General features: G+C 34.5%; 1 protein-coding gene across 1 annotated transcript in view; it reads left to right on the top strand.

Annotated features, from left to right (window-relative positions):
• Window positions 1–15,996, top strand: part of SRFBP1 (serum response factor binding protein 1) — a 67,400-nt gene that overhangs the window by 27,207 nt on the left and 24,197 nt on the right. Inside the window, exon 4 of the mRNA XM_082836302.1 lies at window positions 15,017–15,088. Within this exon, the coding sequence (XP_082692428.1) occupies window positions 15,017–15,088 (72 nt within the window). The remainder of the gene's footprint in view (window positions 1–15,016; window positions 15,089–15,996) is intronic.

Genomic DNA, 15,996 nt, shown 5'->3' with positions numbered 1-15,996 from the left:
TACAGCCTACATATATGATCTCTAATCTTCATAGTGGCTCTTCACGGTTCCTAATTAGCCCCGTTTTACTGAAGTGGAAACTGGGGATTTAAGCGTTAATTGCCTTGCTCAGAGTTACACTACTAGAGCATGGCAAAGCCAGGATTCAGTCCAAATCTATCTGAATCAATAACCCATGTTCTTAACACTCTACTAACCTAAGCTCTGTTAAGAATTAAGTGCATAATTTTATCAAGAATAATTAGGTGTGATCAGTGTGCTTTTGCATTGTGCTTTTAATGATCACTATTAATTGAAAAGTGAAAACAATAGTGAAATAATATATCATCATTGCCCCTTTTGGAAAAAAATAGGATTTATTATTAATTTGATATAATTAGAATAGTTGGGCCTCCCTAAAGATACAGTGTCTTGTTATCCATAAAGGATTTTGTGTGTGCATTTAACATTTAGAAATAACATCTGGAAGCTAAATACCAAAACAATCAATTCCCTTGGGACTGTGCATTGGTAACTGATTATATTTCAAAACATTTTTTTTCCTTACTCAATTTGGCACTATATTTTAAAAACATTTGAATGTAACATTCTAGAATTACTTGATGCAGGTTCTTTAAATTATTAACACATAGAAATATATTTAAGAAATAAGTATGTATTTTATTATCATATATGCCCTTGAAAAAGATTACTGAAAACTTGAAGGTTCTAGAGAAAATACTTTGAAGGAATTAGAACTTATAATAACAAATAGTTTGACTTTCTTGAGACTTTGAATGATTGTTCCTTATTCTTTCAGTTAAAGACTGCTCTCTTTTAACACATACCTGTACCCTTTAGAGTACCTCCCTATATCTTAGTCATAATTCTAAAATTAAAGGGAAAATCTGCCTCAGTCACCTAATACAATTTTCCTAAGGCCTTTTGATGCATTTCCTAGGTGCTACACTCTTGGGGGGAAAAGGTGCTATGAGTTTATGTAATTGTTCATTAAATTTGAGATTTTGTTTCTTTTTTTTTTGTTTCCTTAACTCTTTGTGGTTCGGTAAGAAAACCTAAACTTGCATGGGTATGTAGATTTAAAAAATTCAGGAGTAAAAAGGTGAATATAATATATTCATACCAAGTTGTAATTTTGTCATTTTTTTGATATACTAAATAATAAAAAATAATACCTATATATATCTCACCTTTTCTAATTATTCTTATTCTTAACATTTTATTCTAAATAAAGTGGTTTTAAGTATTTTATTTACTCCTTATAAATTTGCCACGAAATAATGCCCTTTTAAACAAATGTTTGGATTCCACTTCAAAATGGTTAACTTTTATCCCCAAAGCCAGCCATTTTGTTAGAAGAGAATCTCTAGAATGATGAAAGAATCTGTCCACTCTGACTTATTCCTTAGAGTGCAGAAGTGTTCTATGTAGAATCTTTGGGCTGATATAATTGCTCTGTCTCATTTTCTCTGCCTGCCTCTTTGAACATGACAGAAGTGGGTCATTTTATGTGCCAAGAACAGTTTAGATCGGGGAGGGGAGGATAAAAATGTTTTGTTCGGGCTTCCCTGGTGGCGCACCGCAAAAAAAAAAAAAATTTTTCTGTTTTCTAAAAGTATTTCTGTTGTGAGAGATAGGAGTATATCGTGACAAGGTGGCTTTGGAGCTTCATTTGACCAAATTATTTGACGACATTTATGCTTACTTAATATCTATTTTTAAGTGAAATGCAAATCTTTGGACTATTGAATTATGCAAGTTGTTTTTAGCACACTGAAATGGTAATTATTTTTGTGTCAGTAATTATTTTCATATCTTGATGAAAATAATTTATAGTTAAAAGATGAATTCTGTTTAGTTTTTAGAATATGAAGATTTAACTTTAAACATGAAAGTCAAGTTGGAAGTAAAATGAGACTGTATAGTAGTCCCTTGTCTGTAGGCATGCCAAGACCCTCAGTGGGTGCATAAAATGGCAGATAGTACTCAATCCTATAAGTACTATGTTTTATCCTAAAAGTAAATACCTGTGATAAAGTTTAATTTATAAATTAGGCACAATAAGAGATTAATAATAAAATGGAACAATTTTAACAATATACTGTAATAAAAGTTATGTGAATGTGGTCTCTCTGTTTAATCAACCCCTTTAACTCTGCCAAAAATGTGGCAGAGGTTTCGTCATTGGCAAATGCAGCTTTTCCGGTAATTTTTATATCTTTCAGTCCAAACCTATTACTGAATCTGTGTAGTCATCCCTTACTTGCAGTAAAGCTAATGTCACTTGTTTCAGTGGATCCCTGGCTGCAGTCTTCCTATAGGCTCAGTGCTTTCTGGTGCAGCACATGGCCGTCAGTTGGAACATGTTTTGTGTTCATGTCTTCCATCCACAGATTTAATGCCTTTTTTAACTGAGCACTTATCCGTGATTTTTGCAATTTGAGGTGCAGCAGCAAAACTAGCCTGAATTTCTTTTTCTTCTTCACCATTTCATGGATTGAAGATTTGTTCTTACTGTGAATCTTAGCACCCTCAGCTTAGGATTTTTTTCTTACTAAGTCGAGAACTTCCACCTTTTCACTTAAAGAAAGCACTTTATCGCTTCTTTTTGGCATAATCGAATAGCCAGTGTCACTACTCCGAGGCTCTGTGATACCTCAACAGTCAATTTGGTAGGAGATGGCTTCTGAGTGACTAACGGGCAAGAAACCTGGACAAAGGGATGATTGATGTACCAGGCAGGACAGGTCAAAATGGCACAAGATTTCATCGCACTACGCAGAATGGTGGTGCACAATTTAAAACTTATGAATTGTTTATTTCTGGAATTTTTTATTTTCGATCTGCTGTTTACCATGGGTAACTGAAACCACAGAAAGCAAAACTGCAGATAAGGGGAGACTACTGTACTATTTGTTGATATTTAGTAATTCTTTTAACTGGCTGCCAGCAAAAACCTGACACTGGTAAAATTTCCTATTATATCATCCTCATAATCAGCAACCTAAGTTAGCTTTTCCTGTTGTCTACCAGACCAGTTCTGGTTTTTGTGGGTATTAAAACTTTATCAGTTGGCCTCTCTCTTCCTGACCATTTCTGTCTACATGTTTCAATCAATATTATATCCCCTCCACATACTTTGTGCATTCCTGTTGTTAAGTTTCTGTAGCTTTATCTGATAACAAGGCAGAATTCACCGCCTCGTACATGCTCTTAACAAAACCAGAGCGAATCATTTTCACAGCCTTCACCATCCTCTGAAACAGTGATTTTGTTGGGGGAGGCAGAGGATAAATGGTCGAAGATGCATGCCTGGGGACATACATCATAATGAATGGGATGTTTGTGCGATTTGAGAAAGGTCCCGCAGTGATTCTGGGTATCGTTTTATTTTTCCCGCCATTGAGAGCGACAGCACTGAGGAGAAATTGCCTTGCTACTTCATCTTCATATGTATAGTACTTGGGTGATCAGTTTTTAACAGTCTATTGCAGTGCTTGCTCCTTTGTGTTATGTCAGGTCATTTGCATGTTATTTTGAAAATTAAACTCTACTCTTTCTGGTTATTTGTATTTTTAAACAATGCCTGATATTCTGCACAATAGAAGACTCTCAGTAACATATTTCAAATATTAATGTGCACATCTACTATAAATAGATATTTAAAGAGGTTATAGCAAAGTACCATTAAATTTTTCTAATCAAAATGAAGATAAATCTCTATCAAAGTTGTTTGGTAATTTTTTTGTTTCTTTTTCTTATACTCCATCTAATACTAATGCTAGAGACTTTATTATTAGTTCATTTTTAATTTCAGGTTTAAGAATTTGAGTTTCAAATAGTGAGTTTTTTGAAGTAAAATCAACAGTATGTTGATAACTTTTAAGATGAGGAAGGGTATAATTACAACAGCAAAGAAAAATAAAGCCATTTATGTTATTTCCTGAAATTTTTAACAAGTTGGGTTGATATTGTTTTCGTACCATTAACTAATTGTGTGTCATTGAGTCTGTTTCTTCGTTTTAAAACTGGAAATAATTCATGTCTGACTTCTTTGCTGTGGGGATTAAATAAAATATGCAATATCAGTGTTCCTAGTATAGTACTCTTTTAATAAACTTCTTAAGATTTTGAATCTCTGTAGTCTTTCACTCCATATAAATAGCATAGATGAAATATTACTCAAGATAGCCATTGCCTTCAATACCATTATTTTTAAGGTAGGCCAAAACTATTCAATGACAGAGTTCTTGAACAGAGATCTTTTGGAGATGTACTATACCACACAGTCCATCATCATTGTCCGTGTTGCATTGTGAATTTAGACCAGTGTTGAAATCATTCTTATTATTTTAGTTTGTACTGTAGGATACAAAAAATGAAAGTTTTACCTGATATTATTTAGTTCTGTACTTTGCCGGAAAAGTTTGCACATTTTTATAATGTCATTTCAGAACCATCCTCACGTCCAAAGTACTTTATTTCAGCTCAACAAAAATATACTAGGTCTGTACTTCGTATGCCAAATACTGTGCTAGTTTATAGATATATAGAAATTAATATGGTATTTGCCCTTGAGAAGCTTATAGTCTAATGAGAGACATGGACATGTAAACAGTTTCACTACAGTGTACAGAACACTGATAGATGTATTGCAGGAGCACCACTTAGTAGTGCTTTGAGGATTCAAGGAAAACTTCCTGTAGCATGAAGCTGAGTCTTAAAAAGTGACTGACTGTAACAAGGTAAGAATGGACACTTAAATTTATATCGCTTTATCGTGTTTGTTTTGTAAAGGAAATACTTGCAGGATCAAGAGATACAAAGTTTTTAGATTATTTTACTAGTTTACCTAAATGAAGTTATGTGTTAGGTGTGATAGCAATTTAGATTCACATATCAACCTGGTCAAATAATAAACTTGGATGAAAGACACAATTATTAAATGTACTCTCTTGTAGTTCATTCAGCTCCTGAACAGAAGCAGTGTTTACTGGCAGGTCTGATTTATGCTATACCCAATACTGAGATAACTGAGATACTCAGTTTAACAATTTATAATGTCTAACAAGTAAAAATAACTTCAGTATCTATTCTGTTAACAAGTATTTTTGAACATTTACCAAATGACATGTTCTTTTTAGGCACTTAATGATACACCTGAGGGGGGAAAAATAGAATTTCCTGGTCTTTTGTAATTTATTTTTCTGGGGGATTGGGGAAGATGACATAATAAATAAGCTACTTATGTATTATGTTAGTGGATGATATACTGTGGAAAAAATAGAGCAGGGTACGAAGGGTTAGGAGAGATGATATGAAGTAGTTTGATATATAAGTCTGGAGTGCAGAAGAGAGGTTTCGGCTGGAAAGAGACTTCTGGGAGTTGTTGACATGTATGTGATCTTTAAAGTCATGAAACTGGATGAAATCACTAAATCTTAGATAATAGTGAAGAGAAGAATACCAAGGACAGAATCTTGGTCTACTGTTAAGGTATTTAGTTAGAGGAAGAGCTAGCAAAGAAAGCTAAGAAAGAACAACCAATAGCATGGGTCCTGTAAGTCAAATAAAGAAAGTATATCAAGGAAAAAGGAGCAGTTAACTTACTGAAAATTGGTAATAGGCCAAGGAAGGTAAGAGTCAGATGCTGTGGATATGTCGAGTAAGAGGAGCACTGAGGTCTGCTCATTAGATTTAGCAACGTGAAGATTGGTCAGTTTAACAAGAATAGCATTGGTGGGGTAAAAGCCTGCTTGAAGTGGCTTTAAGAGAAAATAAAGAGAATCTGGAGGTAGCAAGATTTGTCAAGTGTTATAATTAGGGTGACCATATGACTAGATTTCCTTGGTGTTCTGGTAATCATCACTTGTCCCAGCATTATTTTTAAAAGAGCCTCATTTCACTCTCAAATGGGTCCTGGTTTGAACAACAAATGATATGGTCAGTGTGGTTATAATTTGCTGTCATTACTCTGTTGGACACCCAAATTTGACCAGTAGTATCCTTCCTAAGCCAGCTTTTATGACTTTTTGAGAGAACTCAATTAGTTCTTCCTTTTCTGGCATAACAAAATTTTGCAGGGATTATACTTTTTCTGCCTCAGATCCATAATCAGCCATTTCTCTAAGAAACCTTGTTTCATTTTAGTGACATTCAGAAACCAAGAATTGAATAGATCTTGATTGGGGAGAAAGGGAGTGAGAAAGGTAGGTGACCAGTTAGAGAAAGGCATTTCACGATAAAAATTTTAAAAGCAGATGGCCAGCCAAAGATACTGAGGTGGGAGAATAGGAAATTTATTCAGGGAATTCTGTGTAAAACTGAATGAATGGCATATGAGACTCCTAGAAAAAGTGTATTATGTAATATTAGAAAGAGGCATTGAGACCAGGTAATGAAAGACCAGACTTAAGTTCTTTGGCTTCATTCTGTATTCAAGACAGTGACATAATGGGCCTTGGAGTTAACTGGTTCTGGAAGCAGAAAACCCAGTTTTGCTATTATAATCCACACAATCGATAATGAAGTTCTGAGCCTGTGGGTAGGATAATGGTAATCCAAAGGAGGGAACTAAATTCAACAGACACTACAGCAGAGAAAGTGGAAAGGGGGATGGGAGCATAACAGAAGCATGCCGAAGAGGCCCACAGTGTCAGATGACTCTGAGCTGTCTAACCTGAGTAGCAGAGGCTGGAGATGCCATTAATTACCATAGATAACACAGGAATAGGTGAAGGAGGAAGACAAAGATATTTTATTTGGAAAAATCCCTTGGCAATATGATGACAGAGTATAACCTTATTGAAGTTACATCTGGTACTGTATTTAGGAGACAGTAGAACAATATTTAGGAAATAAGGTTTTTGTTGTCACTGAAGGGTAACCATAATGAGATTCCCATCTGTGGAAAAGCATGAATTTGGATGTCAATAGGTCTCTCACGAGTTATTTCAGTTTCTTTATTTCAGAGAAGTGCATTTCTTGCCTCATTTCCAAATAGACAAGAAAAACCTCCAAGAATCCAGACTTTTCTTGGCACCTTGTAATTCCCTGGTATTGGGATTAACCCCTCATAATCTAAATATCATGTTCCAATTTTAATCACATTTTGGAAAATACAAACATGTTTTATATTTTACTGCATTAAAAGCCCAGTCTTAGAGCCAGTTGGAATTAATGTCAGCTTGATTACTGCCTCCAAGTTACTTTTTGTCTTTACCCAGTGTCCCTCCCCACTGCCTGATATAGAATAGTTTGGTTGCAAACATACTTTCCCCACTCAGCCAGAGACAACATTACACTGGTTATATAGCTATGAGTCAGTATATTCATTTGTTCAAACGAAAGCCTCTGGAGAGAAGGAGACAGCCAAATATTCAAAATTGGGATTAACTAATTTCAATTAAATTTGCTCTTTTGAATATAAGCAAAGCAATAGCATCTGGCACAGTGTGAAATAAAGGAACCGAGATATATTCTGATGGATCTGGTTATTAGTGAATGGCTATCTTTAATGCAGGAAACTTGAGCAATGTTAGTTTAACGTGATGAAGAAGGAATTTCTACTTTATCACCACTGACAGCAGGTTATGGCAAAAAGCAAACTGTGGGGATTCTAGTTTGAGCCCTATTGTAATACCTTGAATGAGTCTCTTAAACTTTATTAGGTTATCATTTTCTCTTCTTTAAAGTTGAGTGGTTGAGGGTCCCCAAGGTTAAGTGATTAACTAGAAGGATTCACAGGGCTCAAGGAAAAAAAAAATTTTATACTCAGAGCAACAGTTTATTTCTGTTCAAGGATACAGATTAAAATCGGCAAAAGGAAAAGGCACATGGGAGGAAGTCCAGGAGAAATCAAGCATAAGCTTGTAGATGCCCTCTCCCAGTATAGTCGCATGGACACACTCCTAGCAGTGATGTGTGACAATACTTGCAGAGTGTTGCCTACCAGGGAAGCTCAGTTGAGCTTTGGTGTCAGGGTTTTTTTCAGGAGCCAGTCACATAGCCATGAATCACCTGCGTGACTCACCATAACTACTTAGACTCCAGCTCCCCAGAGTAGAGACATGATCACCATAAATCACATTGTTAGGGTAAACTGCCTCATCAACTTGGTAAGCCTGTGGCCCAAGGGCTCAGAACTTATTTCCTAGGAACTGGCCAAAGGCCAGTCCTGAAGATAGGCCTTCTCAGGACTGTGCAGAGTTTGAGCAGCCCAGGCCTGCTGAGTTAACCCTTTCCTACACAGGTATAGAATCATGTGAGAGCTGAAGTCCCCTATAATTCTGATGTTTATGAATGGATTAGTAACTCATAGCGTATATATTGTAAAGAAATTAATGCTTTATTTCATCTTTGAGATGGATTGGATAGTTATAAATTTGAAACCTTAAATAAAAGAAACGAGTTATACTGATGCTAGAAATAAAGCTGGATTGAATGTCTAAAATAAAAGAATGTATGTCTTATGCAAGTCAACACGGAGCCCTGCCTCACTGATGAATAAGCTTGCAAGTGGGAAGATGAAGATTTTCAGACTTGAGTTATTTTAAGGAAATCTAAGGGAAAAAAACTACTTAAGCTCAGTTTCAGAGCATTTGTTAGCATTAGCATTTGATTGGTGGCAAATTAGTTATTTTTAATTTCCCTTTGATGATAAATTTAAACATCTTTTTTTATGAAAAATCTTTGCAGCATTTTTGTAAAGTAGCTCAAGTTTTACTTGTCCAGTTTAATGTGTCTCTCTTACACTCATTTTAAAGTTGTTTAGTGCAGTATTCCATATTTAGCATTTGTTACATAACTCAGGTATCTTAATTTTCCCATTGTTTTTTCTTGATCCATGGTTTTCTAATTGAGAATGGTTTTGTGTTTTTACTTTTGTCATTTTACTTTCTGTCAAACTTTAAAAGTGTTTAAAATTTTCTTTTTTAAGTTGAAATCTAGGTAGGTATTTTTTTCCAAAGTCCATAACGTATGACTTTGGTATAAAATTTGCAAATTACCATATGGAATAATGCATCTTATTCTGCATTTGAAATTGCAGAATTATTTGAAATGGTTAAATTCAATTTAAAGTACAGAAAACTCTAAAATTTAAGAGAAATATTTTATCTGAAAAAAGGCACTGGAATTAGTTTCGTATAAAAGAAAGCCAAGTGTTCCTGTCTTAGTCACTTTACTTAGAATTAACCCTATATACTAGGAATGGCATAGTGTAAAATTATCATATAAGCACTGAACTGGTGTCTTTTCTTTCACATTTTTATTGGGATTTTCTTAACCATGTTTAAGTCTACCGTTCTGCATTGAGTATGTTTAATGTCTTTGGAATAGGAACAGAGCTGCTGTGTAAAAATGTCTTTTGCTGGGTCTAGAAATGGATCTTAGTTTTCCAGTTCGTAATGAAATCTTTTCTCAGAAAGAGCAGTCTTGTCTTTTATGGCACCTGCCTGGCTTGTTAGCTAATGCAGTTTCCCAGCCATTCACAATATAATATCTACGTTTCAGTGAGTTCTTAAGTAGTATTTGGCCGTCTCCCACTATGAATAAAAATTATGGTAATGTAGAATACTTTTGAGCAGTAAGTCTTCTGTTTTGCAACACTCTAGTAGTCCTAGCTATTTTTTCTAGTATTTTATCTCTTCATCTTTGCTTTTCTAAAGAAAAAACCCACATTGGCAACTAAAAATTCTTTGGAAATTCTGAATTTGACTTGTCTATTGGTAAGAGACTTTACTGACCTCTCACTAAGAAATAGGCATTTAAATTTTTTTCACTCTGGTCCATTTCTGTTGAACAAATGTATTGATATCATTATACTAGGATCAAATAGTCAAAGGTGGATAAGAGACCATTCTCACCCTTGAAGAACTTACACTCTGGGCTCTTCATTCCATTTTCCCATAAAGAAAGTGAAAGATTAAGCTTAGTATAAGCATAAATTATTCTCTGACTGTTTTATGTAGTTCCTCAGACCTTTTGACCAGATGGGTTACTACCTAACCATGTTCAAGCTAGCTTAAGCAGAAGTGTTCCCAACAAGCTGATTCCAACTACTTCCTCTTCTGAGTAGTTAGCCAGAAACCTGGCATTGTTGCAACTCTTTCATGTCCAAGCCTCTAAATACCATTTGTCTTTTAGAGTTCTCTACGTTTTACCCAAATGAGGGCTTTTTGGAGTTTTATCCACAAAGCTTGCAATCTTATGTGCTTTTCAAACTCTTGTGGGAAGCCATTCATTTATAACGAAGAGAGTAGATGTATTGTCAGGTAAGGTACCGCAGCCGCAAATCCAGTAAAACATCCATCATCCAAGGCATTCTTTGAAAACTGTGAATTACTTCAGATCTTTAAAAAAAAAATAAATTCCCACTATCCCCTGCAGTTTATATTACTGATCTATTAGACCCTAGTGAGTTTTGCTGTAGCAACCGGCTTTCATAATCAGTTTGAAGGATAATTTATTCTTAAAATATGAGTAAATGAAATTTTGTGGCTAAATTATAACCTATCATGAGAACTACTAAGTCCAATCCAAGAATAATGAGAATAGTTGTTTAAGACTTCTTCCTTTAAATGTGTATTAGATATTCTGAGTCAGAATGTATATAAATTTAGAATTTGGAGCAATTAAGAGATGATTTGAAAGTCCTGGCAGTTTACCATGAACTTGTCAAGTAGACTGCATAGCAGACTCTTAGAAGGATTGAGAAAGGCTGTGGGTTAAATATCGTCTTACATGCTGAAGGGAATACTAACATTTGAGGTGCTGTCTATCCATTTGGAATAACACATCAAAGAGTCTTATTCTGAAAGGCAGTTCCTGATCTCTTCTGAATAAAAGTGTAGGGAGGGAAGAATAACTTCATAATATATATTTTATTGCAATTTTTGCATTGTCTGATAAACTGCTTGATTTATTAAATTCCTCAGTGTCTAATTAGGATAGTTCTGAACCAAAATTCTAGTTATGGCACAGCATTCCTGTCCATACAGTTTTGTTATTTAAGCACCATTTAAAAATTTTATATGAACTATGTCATAGGAGATAGCATTCCCTTTTAATGACACATATGTTTATATTTAAAATTAAGGTAAAAATGAATTGACCCAAAATACTGTAGTATGAGTGGGGTGATAAGGAAAGTTTAAGCCATCCAAATGCATCTAGATTTTACTTTTATGGTTTTAAGGTAAGTATCTAATTCTGGGCATTATTTATGGTATATGGTGCTTGTCCAAATAATATGGTGTGATGAATTATTTTATAATATGAAGATTGGTGGGAGATAAAACGTATGTATATTAGTTTTCTAGTGCTGTTGTAACAAGTTAACACAAATTTAGCAGCTAAAAACAACACAGATTTATTATCTTAAAGTTCTGAGAGTCAGAAGTTTTAAACCAAGATGTCGACAGAATTGTATCCCTTGTGGAGACTCTTTCAGGTTTTAGAGGTCACCTGTGTTCGTTGACTCATGGCCCCTTCCTCCGTCTTCAAAGCCAACAGCACAGCATCTTTAGTTCTCAGTACCTCAGTATCTCTCCCTTTTTCTCCTCTTTCTCTAACTCATACCCTTCTGCTTCCCTCTTAGGAGGAGCCTTGTGGTTACGTTAGGCCCACTCTGGGTAATCCAGGATCCCCATTTTAGGATCCTTAACTTAAATACATAATAAAGTCTCTTTGGCCATGTAAGGTAACTTATTCACAGGCTCTGAGCATGAGGACAAAGTTTATGTGTTATTCTTTCTCCTGTGCCCCCACATTTCTTTTAATTCTAGCTCTGCAGATACATACTCACCATCAGTTCTTTTACCAAAATTATCTCTTGCTGGCTGAACTCCTCCTCTAGAAGATTCCTCTGGACAAACACGTGTACTGTATTTCCTGAATTTTTGCAAGTTCAAAACTATTTTTTCTAGACCTGATTCTTTAGAGCTATGTGACTGTAAAATTCTTGGCTTACACTTGCTTATATTGAAAATGCTGCTCCATACTTATTTTTATTTTGTTCTTGATATCTGACACCAGCTCAGTTTTTTCACCCTTATAACTAAATTGATCTTTTTGGCCACGAGCTCTGAAGATTTTTTTCCTTTGTCTTTAAAGTCTAATAGTTTTACCAGAATAGGGTTTCATTATTGATTGTTCCCGATCTCTTTAAGCTAGGTACATAGTAAAACCCTTTTGTTAAATTCTCTGGTTGTTTTTTTCCAGAAAGTTGTTTTAGAACTATAGTTTTAAGTACTGGCTTTTGTCTATTGTTTTTCTCCTTCAGAGACTCCAATTACATGTATGTGGGATTATCCTTTGCCATTTTCTTTCTGTCCTTTTTCTTTATCTTTTTTTCATTTTCTTGTCTTTCTTCAGTGTTTTCTTGCCTTTCTTCAGTGTTCCTTATTGAATTTTTCTTTAAATCTGTTCTCTCTTTCTGAGATAGGTTTTCTTTTCTTGCATTTTATTTCCTAAGCTTTATCAACTGTTGATGCACTTCTGTGTTTTACCTGTTTCTCTTCTACAGTGTTTTAATTTCTCATTTTGCAAGTTTTTTTGTTATAGGCCCCAACTACTTGTTTGAGGCTCCCTAATGAAGTTTGCAGGGTTATGTTACAGTTGTCTTTTTGATGTTTAGTTTTTAGGAGAGAATCAGATAAAATATTTTGATTTATGTTTTCTTTTTTCTTCTTAAATTAATTTTATATGAATTTGACTTTTTTTTCTTTTCTGAACTGTAGACGTTTCTTATACAGGGCCCACCTTATGTCAGTATGGCAAAGTGACATTTTTTTAGCGGATAATGAGAAGGAGGACTTGGTTTACATGTATTTTCTTTTGTCTCTGTAGGGTCCTTAATTTCTCTTTCTTTCCTTTACCTACACTGTTATCCCTAAAGGGAAGTGCACAACCCCTATTTATCTAATTCTCCTCAAAGCAGTGCTTCTTGAGGCTGTCGCCTTCAAAATCACTCACTTTCAAGCCCTTCCTTCTCTGTAGTGCTGTGAATTACCAAGTCTGAGACTTGTGTTCAACACTTTGACCTTTTGTAGTACTTTTTGCTTTCTTGTGGAGCTTTTTGTCTGTCATTAATGCATGTCCTTCACTCCACTCTCTTCTTTTCCTCCTAGTATCTTAGTCTTTCATTCTCTGGCTCTGTAAATTCATAAGCTTATAGCAGCAGTGAGAGCTGTTGAATTTGGTGTTAGTTTCTCTGCTTATAGGTATTTATCTACTAATAATGCTGAGGGCACAGTTCATGTTTGGTTTTATTTGTATTCCTTGTTGAATTTATTGTTTTGGAGGGAATATGTGGGTGGGTTGAGATTTAGGTAGTATCATTACCATCTGCACTTACTTAAGTTCATTTTAGCAATAAAATTTAACCAATTCACTCTTTAGGCTGATTTTTGTCTTACAGAGTAAAGAAAGGTGCTTATAGCCAGTCATTGACAAACGTGGGGCAAGTCTTAAAATCTGGATTTTTAACTATAATTTAAATAGCTTTATTAACTTGAAACTGCTTAAGGGAGGCCATCTCCTAAATTAGCTCATCAAACTTAAAGACATTTTCAGCCAAAATATGTCACATAATGAATTTTTTTATATATACACACATATACAATTTTAAAATGAGTCCATTATTTATGTACTTTTTATATGGATTTGTTTTACGTACACATTTTTCACATTTATATTAGTGTACACAAAATGAAATTGAGTTTTTACTCTCAGAAACAGTGCTTTCTGATCTTTTTGACATTGGATCATCATTATCAATATTTGATATTTTTTTCCCATTCTACTCTTCTTCCAAAACTCCAATATAGCTCTTTAATATAGAATCTGTGGTAATTTTTCAGAAGGAGTTACACAAACCAGTATGTACAAGGATAGTCATCACATTCTTATTTATAAAAAGATCAAAACTCAGAAAATGTATTAATGTCCAGTAATAAGAATTTGATTAAATAAATAAGAGCAAAAAAACCAAAAATAGACATTTGCCCTGTTATTAAATAAAGCTAGTTTACAAAATACTATGGTCCTGTTTTTGTTTAAAGTATAATTTAAATATCATTTTCACTTAATGTTTGCAGTTTTGTCACATCACATATCCACCTTACTGTCACTCAGTGTTGTTTTAAAATCAACTGATTTTTCTATTTAGCTTTCTTCTAGACAATAATAAAAAAAAGTTCATTTTTTTATGCGTATTAGAATAACTTGATAACTATTAATGTAGAAAAATTGCATTTTCATATGATCTAAAGTCATCCTTCATTCCCTTAGTGGAATGCATATCAAACTTAAATTCTTTTAAAGAAGCTTGTAGAAGGGTGTATAATAAAATTATAACCATGTAAACATTACTGGTAATTTTACTTATTTTTCTTTCTGTTTTTCAGTGTTTTTTAACTTTCTAAAATAAATATGGGTTAATTCCTTCCATAATAGAAAAGTGTTTTGTGGGTTAGATTTTTTTTTTTTTTTTTTTCGGTACACGGGCCTCTCAGTGTTGTGGCCTCTCCCGGTGCGGAGCAGAGGCTCCGGACGCGCAGGCTCAGCGGCCATGGCTCACGGGCCCAGCCGCTCCACAGCATGTGGGATCTTCCCGGACCGGGACACGAACCTGTGTTCCCTGCATCGGCAGGCGGACTCTCAACCACCGCACCACCAGGGAAGCCCAGATTTGCCGTGGAGCAGCTGGGCCCGTGAGCCATGGCCGCTGAGCCTGCGCGTCCGGAGCCTCTGCTCCACACCGGGAGAGGCCACAACGCTGAGAGGCCCGCGTACCGAAAAAAAATATATATATATATGTGTTTCTCTGTAAATCTCTACATTTCTTTTTAAATTGATAGAATTGCCAATGTCCTGAAATGTCATTAAAATAAGTAGTAGTTTCTTTAAATAATGGATTTCTTTAAAGCACAACATGGGAAGGAATTTCTCATATAATAATGACAGTTTAAAATAAGGCTCATAACTAAAATTAGTTTGTTTTATTCTTTTACAGGAGTTGAAACCTGATATAGTAACTAAATCTGCTCTTGGTGATGATATCAACTTTGAAAAAATCTGCAAAAAGGTACTTCTGCCAGGGGTTGTATTTCTTTTAGGAAAAGTTCCTTATTTGTATTGTTGACCTACTTTTTTCCTTTCACTTTTTTCCTTGAAGAGAAAACTTACCAAAAGCCAGTTACTAAAAAATCAATCAATCAGTCAATCAGTCACCTGCCAGTTACTATTAGTGTACAATGATTTTTCCCCATTTGAGCTCTACTACTGCCACCAAAAATTATTTTTATGGTAATTTATGAATTTTGCTTTGCTGTGATACCACACCCTCAAGGACCTTAAAGGTATGTTGAAGTTAATGTGGCATTTGTGTGTTAGATAGCAGTTAGTCTGTTAATCTTACAAATCAGAATAAAGACTCTTTATTTTTATTCTTTCTAAATAGTTTTTATGAACATTTTATTTAATCCCTGCATTTACCCTATGAAAATTATTTTTACCCCCTTTTTGTAAGTAAGGAAACTGAAGCTCAGAAAGAATAAAGTGAGCTAATTAAGGGTATGCCACTCTTAGGTGCACAGTTAGGACTTTTACCCAGATCTTCTGCTCCTTGCATTTGCGTCACTTGCTTCATCCTTAGTATTTCCTCTTTTTTATTTCTACCCACTTTGCTAAAGGCTATGTGACAGTTCCACCAGAGAACAGATTTTTGGATTAATTAATTTTTATAACTCTATTACATTTCTTTTTTAACTTTTATTCACATTTGCTCTAATCTGTATTATTTCTTCCTCTTGAATTTGTGCTTACTTTGTTCTTTCTCTAGTTTCTTAACGTGGAAGCTTAAATTACTGATTTAGACCTTTCTTTTTTCCTAATATAAGCATTTAATGCTATAAATATCCCTCTAAGCACTGCTTTAGCTACATCTTATAAATATGATATATTTTATTTTCTTTGAGTTTAAAATGTTTTAAA

The sequence above is a fragment of the Leucopleurus acutus genome (genome assembly GCF_964270905.1).
Source record: "Leucopleurus acutus genome assembly, chromosome: 3".
Classification (NCBI taxonomy): domain Eukaryota; kingdom Metazoa; phylum Chordata; class Mammalia; order Artiodactyla; family Delphinidae; genus Leucopleurus; species Leucopleurus acutus.
This window is presented reverse-complemented; position numbering and strand designations above follow the sequence as displayed.